The sequence below is a fragment of the Triticum urartu genome, chromosome 1A, assembly GCF_056163025.1.
Source record: "Triticum urartu cultivar PI428250 chromosome 1A, HENAU_Tu73, whole genome shotgun sequence".
NCBI classification, from domain to species: domain Eukaryota; kingdom Viridiplantae; phylum Streptophyta; class Magnoliopsida; order Poales; family Poaceae; genus Triticum; species Triticum urartu.
In genome coordinates this window covers 461,392,089-461,414,121 of record NC_141873.1, presented here as the reverse complement: position 1 = coordinate 461,414,121, position 22,033 = coordinate 461,392,089, and the positions used below count along the sequence as shown (strand labels likewise).

The 22,033-nt window shown below is 42.0% G+C and overlaps 1 protein-coding gene and 1 pseudogene across 1 annotated transcript; both read right to left on the bottom strand.

The window, feature by feature from the left end:
- Positions 1–7,138: 7,138 nt before the first annotated feature.
- Positions 7,139–13,465, bottom strand: LOC147991695 (uncharacterized). The gene is made up of 13 exons (XM_087538769.1): positions 13,180–13,465; positions 11,063–11,307; positions 10,813–10,992; positions 10,597–10,689; positions 10,395–10,499; positions 9,986–10,312; positions 9,817–9,906; positions 9,659–9,745; positions 8,508–8,663; positions 7,971–8,126; positions 7,766–7,873; positions 7,242–7,299; positions 7,139–7,155 (listed from the first exon to the last, which is right to left on the bottom strand). Exons 1-13 carry the CDS (start codon positions 13,463–13,465, stop codon positions 7,139–7,141), a joined length of 1,908 nt encoding a protein of 635 aa, XP_087394895.1.
- Positions 13,466–17,396: 3,931 nt separating this feature from the next.
- LOC147991694 (uncharacterized) lies at positions 17,397–18,776 on the bottom strand (annotated as a pseudogene).
- Between the last annotated feature and the right edge of the window lie 3,257 nt (positions 18,777–22,033).

Here is a 22,033-nt window from a genome sequence, read left to right as displayed (position 1 = left end):
GATCATATCAATCTTGGAACCACTTCCAACACACATCGTCACTTCACCCTTAACTAGTCTCTGTTTATTCTGCAACTCCCACTTCGAGTTACTAATCTTAGCAACTGAACTAGTATCAAATACTGAGGGGTTGCTATAAACACTAGTAAAGTACACATCAATAACATGTATATCAAATATACTTATGTTCACTTTGCCATCCTTCTTATCTGCCAATCACTTGGGGTAGTTCCGCTTCTAGTGACCAGTCCCTTTGCAGTAGAAACACTTAGTCTCAGGCTTAGGACCAGACTTGGGCTTCTTCACTTGAGCAGCAACTTGCTTGCTGTTCTTCTTGAAGTTCCCCTTCTTCCCTCTGCCCTTTTCTTGAAACTAGTGGTCTTGTCTACCATCAACACTTGATGTTTTTCTCGATTTCTACCTTCGTCAATTTCTGCATTACGAAGAGCTTGGGAATCGTTTCCGTTATCCCTTGCATATCATAGTTCATCACGAAGTTCTACTAACTTGGTGATGGTGACTAGAGAATTCTGTCAATCACTATCTTATCTGGAAGATTAACTCCCACTTGATTCAAGCGATTGTAGTACTCAGACAATCTGGGCACATGCTCACTAGTTGCGCGATTCTCCTCCATCTTTTAGCTATAGAACTTGTTGGAGACTTCATATCTCTCAACTCGGGTATTTGCTTGAAATATTAACTTCAACTCCTGGAACATCTCATATGCTCCATGACGTTCAAAACGTCTTTGAAGTCCCGATTCTAAGCCATTAAGCATGGTGCACTAAACTATCAAGTAGTCATCATATTGGGCTAGCCAAACGTTCATAACGTCTGCATCTGCTCCTGCAATAGGTCCATCACCTAGCGGTGCATCAAGGACATAATTCTTCTGTGCAGCAATGAGGATAAACCTCAGATCAGGGATCCAATCCGCATCATTGCTACTAACATCTTTCAACACAATTTTCTCTAGGAACATATCAAAATAAACACAGGGAAGCAACAACGCGAGCTATTGATCTACAACATAATTTGCAAAATACTACCAGGACTAAGTTCATGATAAATTTAAGTTCAATTAATCATATTACATAAGAACTCCCACTTAGATAGACATCCCTCTAATCCTCTAAGTGATTACGTGATCCAAATCAACTAAACCATGTCCGATCATCACGTGAGATGGAGTAGTTCCATTAGTGAACATCACTATGTTGATCATATCTACTATATGATTCACGCTCGACCTTTCGGTCTCCGTGTTCCGAGGCCATATCTGTATATGCTTGGCTCGTCAAGTATAACCTGAGTATTCCACGTGTGCAACTGTTTTACACCCGTTGTATTTGAACGTAGAGCCTATCACACCCGATCATCACGTGGTGTCTCAGCACGAAGAACTTTCGCAACGGTGCATACTCAGGGAGAACACTTCTTGATAATTAGTGAGAGATCATCTTATAATGCTACCGTCAATCAAAGCAAGATAAGATGCATAAAAGATAAACATCACATGCAATCAATATAAGTGATATGATATGGCCATCATCATCTTGTGCTTGTGATCTCCATCTTCGAAGCACCGTCGTGATCACCATCGTCATCGGCGCGACACCTTGATCTCCATCGTAGCATCGTTGTCGTCTCGCCAATCTTATGCTTCCACGACTATCGCTACCGCTTAGTGATAAAATAAAGCATTACAGCGCGATTGAATTGCATACAATAAAGCGACAACCATATGGCTCCTGCCAGTTGCCGATAACTCGGTTACAAAACATGATCATCTCATACAATAAAATTTAGCATTATGTCTTGACCATATCACATCACAACATGCCCTGCAAAAACAAGTTAGACGTCCTCTACTTTGTTGTTGCAAGTTTTACGTGGTTGCTACGGGCTTAAGCAAGAACCAATCTTACCTACGCATCAAAACCACAACGATAGTTTGTCAAGTTGGTGCTGTTTTAACCTTCGCAAGGACCGGGCGTAGCCACACTCGGTTCAACTAAAGTTGGAGAAACTGTCACCCGCTAGCCACCTTTGTGCAAAGCATGTCGGGAGAACCGGTCTCGCGTAAGCGTACGCATAATGTCGGTCCGGGCCGCTTCGTCCAACAATACCTCCGAACCAAAGTATGACATGCTGGTAAGTAGTATGACTTATATCGCCCACAACTCACTTGTGTTCTACTCGTGCATATAACATCGACACACAAAACCTAGGCTCGGATGCCACTGTTGGGGAACGTAGTAATTTCAAAAAATTTCCTATGCACACGCAAGATCATGGTGATGCATAGCAACGAGAGGGGAGAGTGTGATCTACGTACCCTTGTAGACCGACAGCGGAAGCGTTGTGACAACGCGGTTGATGTAGTCGTACGTCTTCATGATCCGACCGATCCAAGCACCGTTACTCCGGCACCTCCGAGTTCTTGGCACACGTTCAGCTCGATGACGATCCCCGAGCTCCGATCTAGCAAAGCTTCGGGGAGGAGTTCCGTCAGCACGACGGCGTGGTGACGATTTTGATGTTCTACCATCGCAGGGCTTCGCCTAAGCACCGCTACAATATGACTGAGGTAGAATATGGTGGAGGGGGGCACCGCACACGGCTATGGAACGATCACGAAGATCAACTTGTGTGTCTAGAGGTGCCCCCCTGCCCCCGTATATAAAGGAGAAAGGGGGAGGGGGGCCGGCCTAGAAGGGGGCGTGCCAAGGGGAGTCCTACTCCCACTGGGAGTAGGACTCCTTCCTTCCTTGTTGGAGTAGGAGAAGGGGAAAGAGGGGGAGAGGAAAAAGGAAAAGGGGGCTGCGCCCCTTGTCCAATTCGGACCAGAGGGGGGGGGCGCAAGCCTCCTTCCTTTTGGCCTCTCTCCTCTATTCCTGTATGGCCCAATAAGGCCCATATACTCCCCGGTGAATTCCCGTAACTCTCCGGTACTCCGAAAAATACCCGAATCACTCAAAACCTTTCCGATGTCCGAATATAGTCGTCCAATATATCGATCTTTACGTCTCGACCATTTTGAGACTCCCGTCATGTCCCCGATCTCATCCGGGACTCCGAACTCCTTCGGTACATCAAAACTCATAAACTCATAATATAACTGTCATCGAAACCTTAAGCGTGCGGACCCTACGGTTCGAGAACAATGTAGACATGACCGAGACATGTCTCCGGTCAATAACCAATAGCGGAACCTGGATGCTCATATTGGCTCCTACATAATCTATGAAGATCTTTATCGGTCAGACCGCATAACAACATACGTTGTTCCCTTTTTCATCGGTATGTTACTTGCCCGAGATTCGATCGTCGGTATCTCAATACCTAGTTCAATCTCGTTACCGGCAAGTCTGTTTACTCGTTCCGTAATACATCATCTCACAATTAACTCATTAGTTGCAATGCTTGCAAGGCTTTATGTGATGTGCATTACCGAGAGGGCCCAGAGATACCTCTTGGACAATCAGAGTGACAAATCCTAATCTCGAAATACGCCAACCCAACATGTACCTTTGGAGACACCTGTAGAGCACCTTTATAATCACCCAGTTACGTTGTGACGTTTGGTAGCACACAAAGTGTTCCTCCGGCAAACGGGAGTTGCATAATCTCATAGTCATAGGAACATGTATAAGTCATGAAGAAAGCAATAGCAACATACTAAACGATCGGGTGCTAAGCTAATGGAATGGGTCATGTCAATCAGATCATTCACCTAATGATGTGATCCCGTTAATCAAATAACAACTCTTTGTCCATGGTTAGGAAACATAACCATCTTTGATTAACGAGCTAGTCAAGTAGAGGCATACTAGTGACACTCTGTTTGTCTATGTATTCACACATGTATTATGTTTCCGATTAATACAATTCTAGCATGAATAATAAACATTTATCATGATATAAGGAAATAAATAATAACTTTATTGTTGCCTCTAGGGCATATTTCCTTCAGGTGGTTCCTATGACTCAACAAAGAAGAAAAAGAACTACGAAAGATCCAAGTTTTCGAGCTCCATAGGCTTCATGCGATGTCTTCTCTTGTCATAGTCTTCAATGTGAATATCTTCATATACCACCTTTGACATCAATGTCTTCATACATTTTTAGGGGTCATCTCTAGTAGGAAAACCGAATCAATGAGGGACTTCTACCTGTGTTATCCTGCAATTCTCACAAACACATTAGTCCCTCAACTAGATTTGTCGTCAATACTCCAAAACCAACTAGGGGTGGCACTAGATGCACTTACAATCTCCCCCTTTCTGGTGATTGATGACAAACTAGTTGAAGTTTTCAACGGGGAATATAATCTATGAAGTTGTAAGGATAAGGAATTGTCTTCATAAGTTGCAAGGGCTCCTCCTGAAGATGTGCATATAAGTAATTTGCTTTTGGAATGCAAATGCACATGGCAGGTTGTGCTTGTGGAGATCCTCGTCAACTTATGATGACAATCCACTATGCATGTGAAGGTATGTGAAGATAATGACATGCATAATGGAAAATGGACGTCTGCAAAATGATCTAAGTACAGAATTTATCATCGCGCATGCAGAATTTATCATCGCATCACAAGGTGGCAAATAAGTAGCAGACGACCATCGAGTTTAAGTGTTACAACTCAAAGAACCAAATGTATCAAAGCAAATGAGAGTTGTAAACACGAAGCAAAAATATAAAGTACCCGCCCATATGGACCCGCTTGAAGACTATCAAACTCATATGCTTCTCCCCCTTTTGTCAGTAAGGACCAAAAAGGTTTGAAGACATAGAGCATCTACTCGTTCCCACAAAGAGTAGGTGAAGCAGCAGGGTCGTCGGTGGTGTTCGGTGGTGCAGAAGAACTTGGAGCAGTGTCGAAGCATGCTGAAGGAGGTGGCGGTGAAGTGGCATCGTCTTCATCCTCGATCACTCTGGCATTCACAGTTGCCGCAGAGGAAGAGAACTCAGAGTCTTCAAGAGATGGAGTTTGTCGCAGCACTGCCCTTCGAGGAGGTGTGGAGTCAAACTTGAAACGTTCAGAGAAGCCATCCTCTTGAAGATCATCTTCAGAGCACATTAGCGTCAGCCCCTTCCATGTGCGTCGAGAGGTTTCATGGGCAACACACGCATTCTTGGTGGCAAGATTGTGAATGCGGTTGACATCCACCAAGAGGCTTTGCATTTGATGCTTCAGCCAGTCATGATGCCTATCCTGTTTCTAATGAAGAGCCACAAGAAGCTCTCGGTCATTGAGAACACGAGTGCGCTTCTTGGGTCGTTGGGCAATTGTGCTATCAGTGGCTTCAGTAAGGGCAGGATGTGGTGCACGTGTAGTGCCAGCCAAAGGATACACAAGAGTGACTGCTTCAACTCCTTCAATGTTCTGAGAAAAACTTTGATGCTCTGCATTCTGAAGACTTAGAGGTTCCTTGGCAGGCTCAGGATAGATGGCTTCAAGAAAGATCCGATGATTGCGAGCAGATGGCTGATATGAGATAGCGGAGTGAAGTTTGATCGGCCGCATTACCCATGGGGCGTAGAACTTCAAGCCAAAAAGATCAGAGCCTGAGGCAGCAAGTTGGCGAATGAAGAAGTCCTGTGCATTGAAGCATTTGCCATGAAGAATATAGAAGACCAAAGTCTTCATTGCACCTTCCAGCTTGGCATGTGGAGAGTGTCCTTTGATGGGCCAGAGAGTTCGCCTTATGATGTGATAAATAGTTCGTGGCAGATACTCAAGGTCTTCAACAAAGAACTCTTTGGGATATGCAGCATCTTGGGGCAATGGCTTCATCATACTGAGCATCTGACTCATGTTAGGTTCAGGCTTCTGAAAGATGCTCTCCACAGCTTCACTGTGAAGTTGACAGCCAGATTCGTAGAGATCGCCAGGAGTGGGTAGACCAGTGAGCTCAATGATGTCAAAGGCTTTGGCTTCGTGATGAACGTTTCCTGTCATCCACTCTAGGACCCAAGTCTTCGGATCTCTGTTATACCCGCGGATGTGAAGTGTGGCATAGAATTGGAGCAGCAACTCTTCATTCCAATGCTCTTGATCGGTGACGAACGGCAGCAATCCAACCTCCTTGAAGCAATCCAGAGCTTCTTCCAGACAGGGCAGACCAGTTATTGCTTCAATGTCAAGACGCTTGTGTGGGAAGATGCGACCTTGATTGTAAAGAATGCAGGAGTAATAGCTTCGCTGCGGATAGCTCCAGAACCGATCAGATGATATTCTTTCCCTTGAGTAGGGGTTCTTGGAGCTATTGAAGAAAGTGTTGTCTGCTTTGAAGCCATTGATATTGAAGGATCCAGGTGCTGATGCAGGACCTGGGAACCTGGACAATCTTGGGATTGGCTTCTGTACCTGAGGCCTGTGCTCAACATGATAGTCGAACTGAGGACCGGCAGCAGGCGCAGGAACAGAAGCAGTGGGACCAGTGGCTTTGCTGACTTCTGGATATGTACATGGCATGGCATGAGACGCTATATTGGGACGTCCAAAGGCGTCTCTAGATATGACACGCTATATTTGGACGTTCAAAAGCGTCTCTGATATGTAGAGTCGTTCTGTTAGGCGCGCTCGTACGTCTCTACTAACAGGGCCATTTGATTTGTCATAGGCCCTAGGCCCATTCCTATACACTCTATGTACAGACGTTATATTCGTCTCTAAATATACAAAATCTTTAACCATGTAAAATTTGAATTTAAATAATATTTGATTTATTCCAAATTTGTACTTCGCCATTTCAAATCCAGTAACTTTTTCATGCCATATGCTTGTGCAGAATAATCAAGAAATATTGTATATAACAACATCCACCCATATCATCAATCGCATTCATAAGCAGCAAATATCATTATATGAAGGGATCCACCCATATCACCGATTGTATACACAACCATCCCATTCATACAATTTCATTTAGTAGGAACAAACACCTTAGGTTCACAACTGAATCAAATAAGATCTTCATATAAAATATGCAAATAATTAAGAAGAGATCACACAAACTTGAACTAAGTTTCTCTATAAAGCTAAAATCTGTATATAAAACATAATATTTGTCCATCTAAAGACTAATTCTTCTATAGTTGCTCCTAGCTCCTGCAATGCACTCCTTTTCTAAATCTTGAGCTGCCCTGAAAAAGAAAGATAACAAAGAAAAATTTAGAACATAGCTTTAGGCCTATTGTGATAAGAAATGTGTTATGATGATGTACCATACCAGTGTTTGGTGGCTTGTTTTGAGGTTGTGTAGGAATGGTTAATTTCGGTTTTTTAACCTAAAAACCACAAAGATCCTTTATAAATAAAAAGCCTTAAGCACGCACATTGGAGCATACGATGATTGCATGGAAGTGCACTTAAATGTGATAGAGGCCACGCAATAACATGACCAATAGCATCCCTTACTGTTTGCAATTTTCCATATGGTCTAACCAGTGTCTGATCTCCAAGTTTTGAAACAGCACAAACAGAGACCGCTACATATTGCTCTCCAAGCATGTTTCCTCCAACCACATATGTCATATCTCTACTCACTAAAGTTCCATTGGCCACAAATTTATCTTTGCATCTCGGGTTCAATGAAACCAAGAAGACTTTCATTTTATCCTATTTTTTCAAGAAATGAAACATTCATTATCACAAACCATGGAAGATTTCACTTTACACAGAAAGGGACGATTGCACATGGAATTAGACCAACTAACTATTCTAACCATTGCCATTCAGATATATATAATATACCTGCTTAGTGATGCGATGAAGTTGTACACTTGGTTTAGGACCACCTTGCTTGGTCGCATTGTTATTTTCAGCATGACCATTCTTTGCTTCAGGACCATCATGTGCTTTCTACAGTTGATGTTCAGTTTATTTGTAAGTACACTTATAGAAAATATGGACATTGTTTGATAACATAGCAGAAATTTATGCGCGCATGCACACGCACCTTAGCAACTGTATGTTCATGTGGTGAAAATAAACTAGTGCAACCCTCTTTGGTTCTTGCGCAATTGCTAGGATGCAATTCCTGGTTAGTCTTGTCCAGTAAAGTTGATTCCGCACAACCTTGATTTATCCTATCATTTTTTTCAATGTGCGCTTTCTACAGTTGAGGTTTAGTTTAGTTGTAAGTAAACATACACAAAACATAGACACTGTTTGACAAAGAATCAGAAGTTTATGCATACAGACACACCTTAGAAACCATGTTTGGTAAAGATGAACCAGTGTAATCCTCTTTGATTCTCGAAGAAAAGCTAGGATGCAATTCCTGGGCAGTAATCTGCTTATCCGGCAAAGTTAATTCTGCACTTCCTTCATTGGTGTAACCCTCTTTGGTTGATTCTACGCGGCCTTAATTGTCCTTTTCAAACATTTCAATGCGTGCCTTCTACATTTGAGGTTCAGTCCAGTACGACATAAACATACACAATCATAGGCATTGGTTGATAATGAAGTAAAAAAATTATGCCCACGCACACACCTTAGCAACCATGTGTGGTAAAGATAAACCAGTGTAACCCTCTTTGGTTCTCACAGAAAAACTAGGATGCAATTCCTGGGTAGTGATTTGCTTGTCCGGCAAAGTTGATTCTGCACTTCCTTGATTGGCCCTATCAACCTTTTCAATGTGTGCTTTCTACAATTGAGGTTTAGTTCAGTTGTAAGTAAACTTATACAAAACGTAGGTATTTTTAATAGGGATAAGTATTTTTCGTCCTCGAACTCTCCCCAAAGTTGGGAAATCGTCCCTCAACTTCAAAACCACCAAATGTTAGTCCCTCAACTATCTAAACCGGATACTTTTCATCACTAATATGGTTTTAGGTGGTTTTACAGTGATGTGACCCTGTTTTGACTAAAAAGAACCACGTGGCCTGGTTTTTGACTAAAACGGGCACATGTCGACTCTCGCTCTCACATTCTCTCAATCCCCTTTCCCATTCATGAACCCTAAATAGAGCGGCAGCGATAGCGGCGAGTCCCTCATGGGCGGCGGCGGCAGGCAGTGAGGCGTGGCAACGGCAGTGGTCGCTAGTTCTGCACCTACTGATTGTCTCGCAATCACTGCAGGTAACTCAAATGAGCATGCAAATGAAGATCTAGAGGCTGCAAATGAAGATCCAGATGCTGCAAATGAAGATTCAGAGGCTTATTTGCTGCTGTCTGTTCTTATGAATGGCTTATTTGCTGATGTCTGTTCTGATGTCAAACCATGTGAGAATTCATGTTTGTCGTTGATTGTAAGATCTATTCAGTACTATTTCCCTTTCCCATTTAGTACTTTGTCAGACTATGTTCAACTAAATTGGGCTGAGAATATGTTCAGACTATTTTCAACTAAATTGGGTTCAAACTATGTTCAACTAAATCCAGTACGATGCTCTAAAATGTCCAAACTATGTTCAGTTACATTCAGCTTTTCTTAAGCTATATTCAGTACAACTGCCTTTCTCTTGTTCACACACAAGTAGAAGTGCAAACACTTTAGTTTTCTCTTGTTCTCACTAGACTCACTTGTACACAAGCACACACACATACTCTTGCACAAACACTTAATTGACCTCTTCAAAACTGGCCCGTTTCAATCAAAACAGGGTCCAAGTATAACAAAGCAGAAATTTATGCACACACCTTAGCAACCATTTTTTCTTGTGGTAACGATAAACCGGTGTAACACTCTTTGGTCCGTGCACAATCGCTAGGATGTAGTTCCTGCAACTTATGATGAACAATTGTTTAAGTATGAGAATGAAGTAGAATATTTATTAGTGAAGAAACTATTACATCACCTGCATAGCACTCAATCGAGCATATTCTTCAGCTTCGTTATGTGATTCATTTGGGAGATCACTGCCAACAACTCTTTCATTGAGATCAACCTGAAACAAGAACAGGATAACAGTATATTAGTACTCATATTTTTATCTTTGCAGAAAGAGGTGTGGTTTAGATACTAACTTCATCACTTCCCGCGGTTACAAATTCATTTCTCAAATCCTCTGTGGGGAATTTTCTCTTCAGGAATGAACGGATCATAGCCAACTCATCTGTCACATTTTCTACATTATCTCCTAGTGCCCGCAGTCTAAATTGAACATTTCCTTCTTTCTCAGGATGCTGAACAAAAGTTAGTCCCTGAGAAACTTTTATTTCGCTCCAATACTTATCACCATAATACCCTCGAAGTTTTTTTGCCTCTTCCCCATGCACACTTTTAAATACTTCTTTATAATCACTAAATGAAAGGCTCCCGTTGTTACCTTTCTTTCTTTCTTCCAGTTTCTCCTATTGAAATAAATACAAACATCTCATTATACTAAGTAGTTTTAAATTAAAACCTTTACTTTAATCACAAGTAGAAGTATACCATCACTATCTTTGTATTCGCATTTTTGTATTCACCGTCCTTCTTCTGCTTATGAGCTTCATCCCATAGTTCAATCTTGCTAACCTTTCGATTGCTCTTAATTTCCTGTTCAACAAAGTAAATTAGAATGTTCTGTTTCTGTTAGAACATGTTCAGTTTTCTTCACATTTTCTGATCCATCTTTAGAAAGAAAAAGTTTTACCATCTCTTTTTTGAGCCTAGCATGGCTTTTTCTCCCGGTTGTATGTGGAGTCTTCTGGTTCTTTGCACACTCGGTGTTCTTTTCACATAATTTCTGGGAAAACAACACATATAGTCAATATTAATGTCACCAAACTAGTTATGTACACCAGATTAAGTATGAGAATATAACACATTACCATGTGTGAATCCTGGCACCAAAACCCAACAAGAGTACCCCATTGATGTTCATTAACACCTTTGGAACAGCTGCTACAATTTCAGCCAAAGACTTCTTGTCACGGTTGAAATATTTACTCTTCAAACGAGACTTATACACTCTCCATTTTTTGTTAATATTCAATAGGATCCAGTCTCTCGTAAGTTGTCTAGTCTCATTGGGGTAGATAAATTTCTCCTTCAAATATTAGAATTGACAATCAGCAATGTGAAATGAACAGTCTTGAGCAGTGCTATAAATTTTTTACCTCCACATCTGTGATCATCTGCCCATGTTTTTGTAGAAACAATTCATTGCCCCATCTTGGAATATGCAATGGTGCAAATGTTGAGTTTTCTGCAAGCCAGGTAAGATGCTGACCGAGAATGGCAGCCGACCTTCCATTTGGAATTCCACTTCCGTCAGTCTCCACAATTATCTTCCCCCCACGTAATTCCGACAAATTTTTACCTCGGAATTCCCCTATAATCTGTCGCACATCTCCATTTGGCCCTGCATGCAAGAGTATCACAGTGGCATATAACTGGACCATATACATCATACTAGATATGTGTTTGAAAAAGAAAATTGAGCTTACAAATTATTTTAATTTGCCTAGTAGATTCAGGAGGCTTTTTTGGTACTAGATCATCAATCTCTGGAGGGCCTTGTAAATTTTCTTCATCTGGTTGTACACTTTTAGAAGCTTGCTCTGGGATGTTTAGGCTTCGAAGCCGTCGAGGTATCGTCGACATGATATCTTTACCAAACAATGTTAAAATCATATGTTAAGGTCAAGCATCAAAGCATATGTCAAGGTCCTGCATATGATTTAACAAATTTCTTGGAACCAAATTTATAAAGTACTAAGCATATGGACACTTAGTTTACATAACATACTGTACTTTTTATCATGAGTAGCAGTAGCTTGGAAGTTTACAATTATTTTGGGCAAAGGATATATTCAGAGAAGTATAATTCAGTAGTACAGTAGGTAACCCACTAGTATGTACACATACTTCTCTGTACCAAATTCAGAGAAATATGCTTCAGTAGTATAGGGATATCTCGCTGTATGCATGCATAAAGTAAAGGAATCAGGTTGCTGGGTTCTAAGTCCTATATCTGACCTTGAGTGTCAATGGCATTTAACTAACTCCATCCTTCCTGTACAGTACATGTTTGTATAAACTTGCTATTAACAGCAAGTCGGTCTAGGTGATTAACATGAACGCCTTTCTATGGTTAGAGAGGATTTTAGCAAATGGTTTGTGTGTTTAGCCATCATAACAAAATGTTCTCATGGATTAGGCTCAAATTTGGATCCGATTTTGTAACTACTTTACCAAGGCTTGTCTACTCAAGCTCTCAGAGTTTAAAGTCACTTGGCTAATTCATTGTGCATGACACTGACAGTGCCTGCTTATGACTAGTGTTCAGTCTGTAAGGTTGAAAATCTGTAGTCATCTTGTCTTATATTGTAAAAAGAACAACTGCAACTCTTTTGCCTAAAAAGGAATTGATTTATAGACAAGCAAGCAATTCAATAAACAATTAGAGTGCATACTAGTCAAAAATTCGAATCTGAAGCATACTAGTGGGTTACCTTACCTATTGTATTACTGAAGCATACTTCTCTGAATGTATGGAGGGGTCACCTGCTTGACGTGCTGGAGGCTGACGATGCTAGATGGAGGCAAGAGCTGCTTGGTGGGCGGTGTACAGGATGGACAGGCGCAGCTTCGTGTGAAGGCTGAGAGATCGGCACGGATGCGGCTTCGTGGCTGTGAGGACGAAGTCGGGAGTAGCGCGGCTTCGTGATGGTGAGGACGACGGACGCCGACGAGGTTCCAACTAGCGACCTTGTTGATGGAGGAAGAAGGGAGTCGTCGGCGGGCGGATCTAGTGACGGAGGCTGCCACTGCGCGGTGTGCGGGAATGGCGGCACATTGGGGGAGGTTGGATAGTGGGGAGGTGGAGAAGATGGAGGGGGAGAAAAAATAGCAGAGACGTGGGAAGTCTTTCCCACGGTAAATAAAACATTTTAGCGCCAAATTTTTTTAGGTGTATCATTTATTGGATAACTCCGTATGCTTTGTTCTTTTCTGAAAAACTATGAAACTTCATTGGGTAATATATGTTCCAAGTATTTTTGATATAGCTTAATAAAAATAATAAAGGCAGTGGTAGATCGAAGTTGGGCTTGCCCTCCTCCGCGCGATGCCATGTCGACTGCGGACGCCGCCCCGGCGTGTCATCCCTTCACCTAGCCCTTGTCGGCGATAGGGGCGGCAGCGCGCAGCGACTCCTCCAAGCCGATCTAGACCAGCTGGTCATTGTTGCGGCGTCGGCATCTCCGCGGTGCCGGCGTCTAATGTTGCAAACGTGGCCCAGCATTGCGCCACTCTTGCCGCTCCTTCTCCTGTGCCATCCTCTTGGCCGACGTTAGGGTGTTGGGTGATGATGTGTCGTCGCCATGTAGAGGTAATGGAGGAGGCGTCCGGGAGGGCTCCTCCTCCTTCACGACCTTGTCACGCCAGTTGCGGTGCGGTGGTGATGCCAGTTGGTCGAAACAGTCAAAGGTGTTGCGTAAGGGGGTGGCTCCTTTTTGATGCGACGCCCAGTTTGGTCTCGATAGTTTCATCATAGGAGAGGGGCTCCTCCTCAACATGTCTGTTGGCCGGCGTTTGCGTCGTGCTTAAATAGCCAGGGCAGATAGATCGACACTGCTTCAATGTGGCGCATCGACCGGAGTAGGCTTCTCAGTCCCCGTGTTCATTTATCCTTGTAGGAGTGATCAACGTAGTACCTCACTTGAAGCACCGCGTCGCCACTCATTTCCAGCATCTCATGCCGCCGGTCGTAGTCCATACCCAACTCCGGTTGGAGCAAAAAATGTAGATGGTCCGAAATAAACCTGCCACACTGATTCCAGCAAACCGTGTGGCTAGCTCGAGCATCCAGCAGGGCCACCGTCACCATTTCCAGCTCTCGGCGTGGCCGGTTGCAGCCTCTCGTGACATGCTGTTTTTGTTACAAATAACCGGCCCAATTAAAGCACAAGTGTGAACCTCCCTCTTGCTCCCTGGTTCCGAGGCCCCCAAAAGCTTCCTTGGTTGGGTTCTAGGAAGCATCTAGAAGCTTTGTTAGCTTTTTAAAGTCGGTTATCTTTATCTTGTTTAGGTTTATTTCGGCCAGGTTTTACTATGTTTTCATGGGTTTTCCTTTTTTTCCCTTTATCTTTTATTTTTTACCTTTTGTTTTAATTTTTATTTATTTTTCCTTTCTATTTTTTATTTCCCTTTCTTTCTTCTTTTTCAAATTCTTGAGGTTCTTCCAAATTTGTGAACTTTTGTTTAGAATCCCCTATTTTTTAATTCATGAATATTTTTTTCAAACCGTGAACATTTTTTAAATTCACAATAATTTGAAGTTCACAAACATTTCTTGAATTTGTGAATTGTCCCCTAATTTGTGAAAAAAAATCATTTTTTTGCAAAAAAGCTTTGAAACCATAAACCATTTTCCAATTCACGAAACTTTTTCAAATACTCAAAGTTTTTAAAGGTCATGAATATTTTTTAAATTGATTTTTTTAGTTCGTGATTATATTTCTTTGAATTGGTGAACCTTTTTTAAATTCATGAACATTTTCAGAAGGCGTGAATCCTTTTCAATTGATGTTCTTTTTTCAAGATCGCAAACATTTTCAAATTTGATTTTCCACCAATTTTTTAACTTTTTATAAAAGTCAAGGCCATATGTAGCCGTTCCGAGGATTTTAAAAATAACAAAAGAAATGTACTAGTTACTGTAACACTTCACTGATTTCACCAAATATCCCTTACTGCGTTTGATTTTTATGATTTTCCAATTTCTCCATCTTTGTTGACTATAATTTTTTTTGGTTAACTGGGATGTCAATCGTGCAAAGTCGATGTCATGCACTTGCAAAATATTATTGAAATATTGACTAGACTACTTTCCTTTTCTATAAACTAGCACAAAGAAGCATCCAATCAGGACAAATTAACCTGAAGCACACTTCATCAGAAGGTTCCAAAATTTAGCAGTAGTACTGTCAGTGAAAGTTAAAAAATTGTTCAAAGAACGGACAGCCATACAACTAATTCATAACAAAAGGGAACATACACATTAAAAAAAGACCATAGGTTCGTTCATCACAAAGTAACATACATTCCGAAGAAGATCCACCCAGCTAGAATAATTATGTTGGAGTAATTCTACCTAGGAGCATGGATGACAATTGCTCAACCTATATCTTAGCTGGAGATAACAAGCTAAAAACACAAAGACTACTCTGTTTCATCTGAAGATGGTTCTCCACCCATGTCAAAAATATCATGAGGTTTGAATTTCACCATGGTATTCCAATTCTCACTTCTCGGATTTTGGATATAGAAGACCTGGTCCACTTGGGAAGAAAATACAAAAGGTTCATCCTCTAACTTCTCCCCTATATGTATTTTTCGGGAGAAGTTCACATGAGTGAATCCAAACTCATCTCTTATAATACCAGCTTTGTGATGAACATCGTACCAATCACATTTAAAGAAGACCACCTTGTAATCTTTGTATGACAATTCGAAGATGTCAGATAACCGACCATAATAGGACACGCCATTTTCAGCAAGGTTCACGACACCACTATTTTGTGTCACGTGTCCTGTCTCGCGACTGATAGTATGAAACCTGAAACCATTAATTATATAGCCACTATAGCGCACCCCGCATTTGCTTGGTTTTGCGGCTAATGCCCTTATCTTTTCTGTGATATCCGGTCCATCATCTAGTATAACCTGTATGTAAGAGTGGTTACATTGAGTTCACATGGAACTACAGTAAAGGAACATGCTAAAGGTGAAGTATACCTTTTGTTCCAACCAGTCAGCAAAGTGTCTACCAATCAAATCCTCCTTGTCATCATCCGTCAAATTTAAGTTACCCGGTTTCCTCCTCTCTTGGTCCAGAAATTCTCTGTAATAATAAGACAATTAACATCATGATTTTTCCAACTTGTGAAAAATAAAAGAAATAGGAGACAACATTGAAGCACACCTACGGAGATCATCAAGCTCATCAGAGTGTCGCAAGACATATCGATGTGCTTGAACTAGAAGCTGATCGTCCAACTGGCCTATAGTGATAGCCTTTCCAATTGGCTCACCAACACTATCAAACATGTATATGCCCTTTGTATTATCTGAAGGATCAGGGTTCCTAGATGTTCTTTTGAAACGTGTGGTTCCTTCTAGAAATCTTGAACAAAAGGTCAAGCATTCTTCAACAGTATATCCTTCAGCAATAGAACCTTCAGGATAAGCTCTATTGCGCACAAGTGACTTTAGCCAAACAAATGATCTGAACATCATAAAACAACAATGTTATATGCATAATGGGAAACAATAAATGAAATCATATACTTAGATGCACTATGGAAAATAACAAATCAATCAAAGTAGCATACCTCTCGAGAGGGTACATCCACCTGTAATGCACCGGGCCACCAAGTTTAGCTTCTTCAACTAAATGCACCATTAAATGTACCATGACAGTAAAAAACGATGGAAAAAAACCTTTTCCATATTACAAAGTGTCTTCACAATACTCTCTTGCAGTTTGTCAAGCTCAAAAACATCTAACACTTTGGAGCATAGCTTCTTGAAGAAATTAGCCACCTCAACAACTATTATCATGACATCTTTACTGGGATAACAGTGTAAAAGTGCCACAGGAAGGATGTCTTGTAGAATAACATGGCAGTCGTGGCTTTTGAGGCCAGTCAATGTCAATTCTTTCATGTTCACACACCTCGAAAAGTTTGATGCACAACCATCAGGTGTCCTACAATTCTTAACCACTGTACAAAGAATCTCCTTGTTTTCTTTATACATATTAAAAGGTGCATGCGGCAATTCAGTTTTACCCTTATCACCTTCATGAGGTTGAAGGCTAGATCGAATTCCAATTTCTCCTAAGTCAAGTCGTGCATTAAGGCCATCCTTTGTTTTAGAATCAATATCCAGTAAGGTTCCAATTAAATTTTTGAAGACATTTTTCTCAATATGCATTACATCTAGATTGTGCCTTAACTTGTTGTGCTCCTAGTATTCCAAATCAAAGAATATCGACTTCTTTTTGAAACAATCCTCAGGCTTCTTTTCAGGTTTACGTGCGACGTTACCTGATTTCTTGTTAGGCGCTCTTTTACGCTTCTGTTTTTCAGGACCTTCAGTTCCTTTTTCACTGTCTTTGCCCTTATTTTTCCCTTTCCCTTTCTTTGCCACAATAACCTTTTTTCCTAAGACAAACACTCTGCCCTACAACATTCTCAAAGCTGAGCTACCACTCATTGTTATAGGTGCAAGTTCCATCTCTTCGGTGTTATCAAACTCCTTATTTCGTCTCCGAAATACATGATTCTGTGGTAGCCATCGGCGATGACCCATATAACAAAATTTCTTACTCTTCTTTAGCCAATATGATCTTGTGAAAGGACCACAAGACGGGCAAGCATATTTACCGCTCGTGCTCCACCCATAGAGGTAAGCTAATGCTGGAAAATCATTCAAAGTCCATAATTATGCAGCTCGAAGAGAAAATTTCTCCTGAGTACATGAGTCAAAAGTGTCCACACCCTTCCAAAGTTGTTGCAGCTCATCCACCAATGGCTGCAAATATACATCAATGTCATTGCCAGGGGAACTTGGTCCAGGAATAATCATTGATAAAATTATAGATGTTTTCTTCATGCAGATCCAAGGTGGTAGGTTGTATGGAATAAGCATCACTGGCCAAGTACTATGTTTTGCACTCATGAGTCGGAAAGGATTAAACCCATCAGACCCAACGCCTAGCCGCGCATTACGGGAATCCTCAGCGAATTTAGGATATCTGGCATCAAAATCTTTCCAAGCCTCTCCATCAACTGGACATCGCAGCAATCCATCTTTTGTACGACCCTCATCATGCCAACGCATGTCAGTTGATGTCTTCTTGGTTGCAAATAACCTTTGGAGCCTTGGAATCAATGGGAAATATCGCAACACCTTGGCTGGTTTCTTTTCTTCTTCTTTTTAGATTCAGTTGCAGAATCTTTCTTCTCATTTTCATTGGTAACCCAACGAGAGGCACCACACACATGGCAAGACTCCTGGTTAGCTCTTTCGCCTCTAAAAAGCATGCAGTCTCTTGGGCATGCATGAATTTTCTCATAGTCCAGCCCTAATCCGCGTATGATTTTTTTTCACCTCATAATATTTCTTGGGTAGGTTTATTTGAGGAAATGCAACCGATAATACACCAAGTAGCTGTGTGAATGATTCCTGTGACCATCCATGCAAGACTTTCATGTGATATAAAGTGACAAGAAATGACAACCTCGAATATGTTGCACATCCAGGGTATAAATCTGTGTTTGCTTCCTCGAGGAAACTAGCGTATATGTCTTGTTCTCTCATTGCATCATCATCTGCAGATGTTGTATTGACATTCTCAGCCATACCAGGTTCCAAGTTCTCAAATTCAGACTGAACACCATCTAGTTCCCCATCAGATGCGCTTGGTAGTGATTGGAAGCTGTCAGCCATGGGGAAAATGGCACTTAAGAGCCCAGAAATGTCATGCAATCTTCTATTACTGCCTTCTACACCAGAATTCACTGGAAAACCTGGAATATGAAAATTGTTGTTGTTATTTGACATGGGAGCAAATGCAAATGACGGTGAATCATACTCTTCTCCATGGCAAACCCATTTTGTATAACCCTGAAGAATACCATCACATCTTAGGTGGGTTTTCACTTCGTCGTAATTCTGCGTTGCCTTATTTCCACAATTTACACAGGGACAGAGAATTTTATCACCGAGTGGAACATCATGGAAGGCAAAAGATAGAAATTGCTCGACACCTTCTTTATAATCAGTAGTTGATCTTGGTTTACTCATCCAACCTCGATCCATTAGCCTTTGCTAGCTGTAGTCATGAAAACAAAATAGATCAGTTTATAATTTTCCATATGCTCTTTTACATTAAGCATAGGTTTATATGAATATTTTAAACTATGCATTCGATACTTAGGTTCAAATTGTATAATATGATTTACCGACATCATTCACCTTACATTACAAAACATAAATCGAGATGTGTCTTTACTAGAAGAATTTATGTGAAGTACATAAAGAAGTTTTCATCGATGACAAAAAATGGATGTCTCCAATGCTTGATTTTTTTCTGCATTCAAGTGAAAAACAGCAGAAGGCTAGCTGGTATAACTAGTTACTAAAAATCTAAGTAATATCCACTAGTTTCGCTTTGCTAAATCAAGAAAAGTAGAGATGACACACAACTTAGGTAATTCAAATTTTGCATCACACTGCTGAATATTCTTCTCTGGCATTCATAGGCACTCCCCCCTAACCAGATCGACTTAAGAATATTATGTCATAAATGAGCGCCATCCAATCAACAGTACCACTGCTTTTAACAACAATTGTTATTCAACAACCAAAAAGGTTCACCGATTTTTAACAACAATTTTCAAATTGCAATAATATAGTGCATCACAGTAAGATAGAAAGGGAAAACACAAGTGATATATCTCAATTCGAGCTATGTTCCACATGATGCAGAGATATAAAAAAAGAAAACAACAACCTGCGGGCAATCTTCTGGCAGCAGAGGCGTGTGGGTGAGCTCGTTGCCGAGGTCGGCAGCTAAGAGAGAGGGGCGTTGGCGGGGAGCGGCGTTTTGCCGGGGCAACCGGCGTCAGGGTCTGATGTACATTGGATAAACATTTCAATTTCCATAGTAAGAAGCAAATGAATCACATAGTAATTAGTAAGTAGCAATCATTTATGATCATACGCAGCGAATGAATCAAGTTCAATTTAAATTTACAAGCAATCATAGAATAATCTTCAATTTGTTTAGAAAATAGAAATGGAGGGAAAGAATAGATGCACTACATTGTGGCTGTTGAGGAACGGAGGCCGGACTGCTGGATGTTGCTGCCGCCGCGCCGGGGAGGCCCGAGGACGGTGGCTGGAGCCTGGAGGGCGCTGCCGGCTGCCGCCGCGCTCGGGAGGTAGGAGGCGGACTGGTGGCCTGGTGCCTGGGGGAGCCGCGGAGGAGAGGGCTGGGCGCCGGAGGCCGAGGGCAGGGGAGTGAGATGGCCAGATGGAGGGGAGGGAAGGGACCAAGGGAGAGGCAGGAGAGCCGGCCGCCGCCGCCGAACCAAGAATCGCTCGCCGCCGCCAGAGCCTTCAGCTAGCTGGTTGGGGAAAAGTTGGAATCGAGGAAGGGAAACACGTCGGCTACTCGCGCGCCTGACCAGACGCCACGTCGCTCGAGTCTGGTAATGAGCGTGGCTGCCTGGTTGTGTTTGGGCTCATGGGCCAACGGCCTAGTCACTCATTACCTTATAATACATGTAGTATTTGTTTTGCACAAAACTCCAAAACTCTTTCATAGTCCACGCCTAAAAAGAGAAATGGCCGGCAACGAGCTCACCCACACGCTGAAGGATTAGCGCAAAAAGGGCCGGCCATTCCAACGAGCGAACCTAAAAAGAGAAATGCCACCAAAAAAATGGAGCGTTCCATGGACTAGAACCCGCGACCCATCGCGATATAGCAGCTTTGTTCCCCACTGCACCAGCGACTGACCATATGTTAAATTACAACGGTCAAAGATAGGTATTATGTACAGAGGTAGATCCGTCTTTTAATCATTCCTTCAAGAAATGAATAACGTTTTCTCAAACAAAATTTCAAAACGTGATTTTTACAAAAAAAAGAACGTGAATAATTATTGACCACGGATGAAACTCCAAACATTTGTTGAATTTTTATAGGTTTCAAATATACATTTAATTTTTTGTGAATATATGCCAAACAATTTTTTAACTACACAGTCTAAATTTTTGTGATATATGATGCACAAATTTTAAATATACATTGAACATTTTGGTAATATACATTGACCACAGATGAAACTCCAATCATTTGTTGATATACGTCAAATTTTACCACAAGTATGATTTTATTTACCTTTTGAGTACAATTTTTTTGATTATAGTCGCATATAAAACGTCTCACAAATCGTCTCTAAGTTAATTAAAATTATATAGCTATTTTCTAAATGGCCAATTATAAGCAAAAGTCTGTGACGCCCCATAAACGTCTTAAGAAGCGTCTTTAGCTTGCTAGTGTTCATGGGCATAGAGACGAAGACAAATAGCGTCTCAGAAAAAGCGACCATACAAGCAGTTTTTGTTGTAGTGACTTGACGAGCTGGAGGGTCGGTCACAGTCACGTTCTCCTCGAGAACCGCTTCTTGGTGGGACAGGGGAGTAGCAGCTTGTGGGGCTTCTTCTTCATCGGCTGATGCAGCCGGAATGTCTTCAGCAGCTTTAGCTTCAGACGCAGAGACTGGAGGCCTTGGTCCTTTGCGAAGCCTGTGCAACGCTGGCGACGCCTGTGGAGTTGGTGTGGGCTGGGCCTCAAAGTCTTCTTTCTCTTGTGGGCGATCAGCCCATGAAGCATCCTGAGAAATTGGCGTCAGAGGACGACCAATGCTGATGAGTTCGCTATGCGTTAGCACAGGCGATGATACCTGTTGGTGCTCGAGCTGAGGAAGGACTGCATCATCTTCAATATGGTCATGGTGACCAATGTCTTCAGCAGCGATGGGATCAGCTACTGGAAAGTCTTCAGCTTCATGAGCCTCTGTGAAAGCAGGCTCATGGACAGTCAGTTGACGTTCTTGCGGTTCAGTGTCAGGGTGAACCATGGAGATGGGTTCAACAATCAAGGGCTCTGTGTGAGCAGCCCGTTCCTTCTTGGTCTTCCTCTTCTTCTTGGAGGGGGCAGTAGGAGAGGCTTCAGGATGTTTCCTCTTCCTGGCTTCAGCCTCAGCAGTCCTCGTCTTCTTCAACTCTGAAGCGGTTGACCGGGCCTTTGGCTTCGATCCAGTCATGCTAGTTGGGAAGACAATGGGATCTGCTTCCTGCCTTGGTGCGAGAGGTTCAGCCACAATGGGCTTCTTCTTCTGCTTGGCAGCCATCCTGGGGTCGATGCCAGGACGCCCAAGGGCCTTGCGCTTCTCAGCCTCATTGTAGGCTTGCACACACTTGTCAGCCAGGCTCTTCATGCGCTCCCGAGAACCCTCAGCTTCTGCGCGTTTCGTGAGAAAGGCTTCTTTGAGCTCGTGCAGCATA